This window comes from Lagopus leucura, unplaced genomic scaffold (genome assembly GCF_019238085.1).
Source record: "Lagopus leucura isolate 7727_CA_CO unplaced genomic scaffold, USGS_WTPT01 27696-0_obj-0_obj, whole genome shotgun sequence".
Taxonomy (NCBI): domain Eukaryota; kingdom Metazoa; phylum Chordata; class Aves; order Galliformes; family Phasianidae; genus Lagopus; species Lagopus leucura.
Window position 1 is genome coordinate 831 of NW_024969377.1, and position 820 is coordinate 1,650.

Consider the following 820-nt stretch of genomic DNA (forward strand, 5'->3'; position numbering starts at 1 on the left):
GTCACCTCCCCCCCAGTGTCACCTCCACCTGTAGTGTCACCTGACCCCAGTGTCACCCAACCCCACTGTCACCTCCATCCCACTGTCACCCAAGCCCCATGGTGTCACCTCCACCCCACTGTCACCCAACCCCCATGCTGTCACCTCCCCTCAGTGTCACCCACCCCCAATGTCACCTCCCCCCATGGTGTCACCTCCCCTCTGTGTCACCTCCCCCTACAGTGTCATCCCCAGTGTCCCCATGTCCCCATCCAAGAGGACCTCCATGTCAATGTGCTGCACGTGGGGACACCGCTGTCACCTCCCTGTCACCTCCCCCTACGCTGTCACCTCTCCTCTGTGTCACCTCCCCCCCACTGTCACCCACCCCCATGGTGTCACCTCCCTCCCGGTGTCCCCATGTCCCCATTCAAGTGGACCTTCAGGTCGATGTGCTGCATCTGGGGACACCGCGGTCACCTCCCTGTCACCTCCCCCCTCCCCCCCCAATGTCACCTCCATGGTGTCACCTCCCCTCTGGGTCACCTCCACCTATAGTGTCACCTGACCCCAGTGTCACCCAACCCCACTGTCACCTCCACCCCACTGTCACCCACCCCCATGGTGTCACCTCCCCTCTGTGTCACCTCCATCCCACTGTCACCCACGCCCATGGTGTCACCTATACCCCAATGTCACCTCCCCCCATGGTGTCACCTCCCCTCTGTGTCATCTCCCCCTACATTGTCACCCCCAGTGTCCCCATGTCCCCATCCAAGAGGACCTCCATGTCGATGTGCTGCACGTGGGGACACCGCTGTCACCTCCTTGTCACCTCCCC

At 62.4% G+C, this 820-nt stretch overlaps 1 protein-coding gene across 1 annotated transcript in view; it reads left to right on the forward strand.

Moving 5' to 3' along the window:
- The window catches only part of LOC122194118 (vegetative cell wall protein gp1-like), a gene marked incomplete at both ends in the record, with an annotated part of 1,491 nt that extends 818 nt beyond the window's left edge, over positions 1-673 (forward strand). Inside the window, 3 exon segments of the mRNA XM_042895041.1 lie at positions 6-45; positions 47-187; positions 538-673. Coding sequence (XP_042750975.1) covers positions 6-45; positions 47-187; positions 538-673 — 317 coding nt within the window.
- Between the last annotated feature and the right edge of the window lie 147 nt (positions 674-820).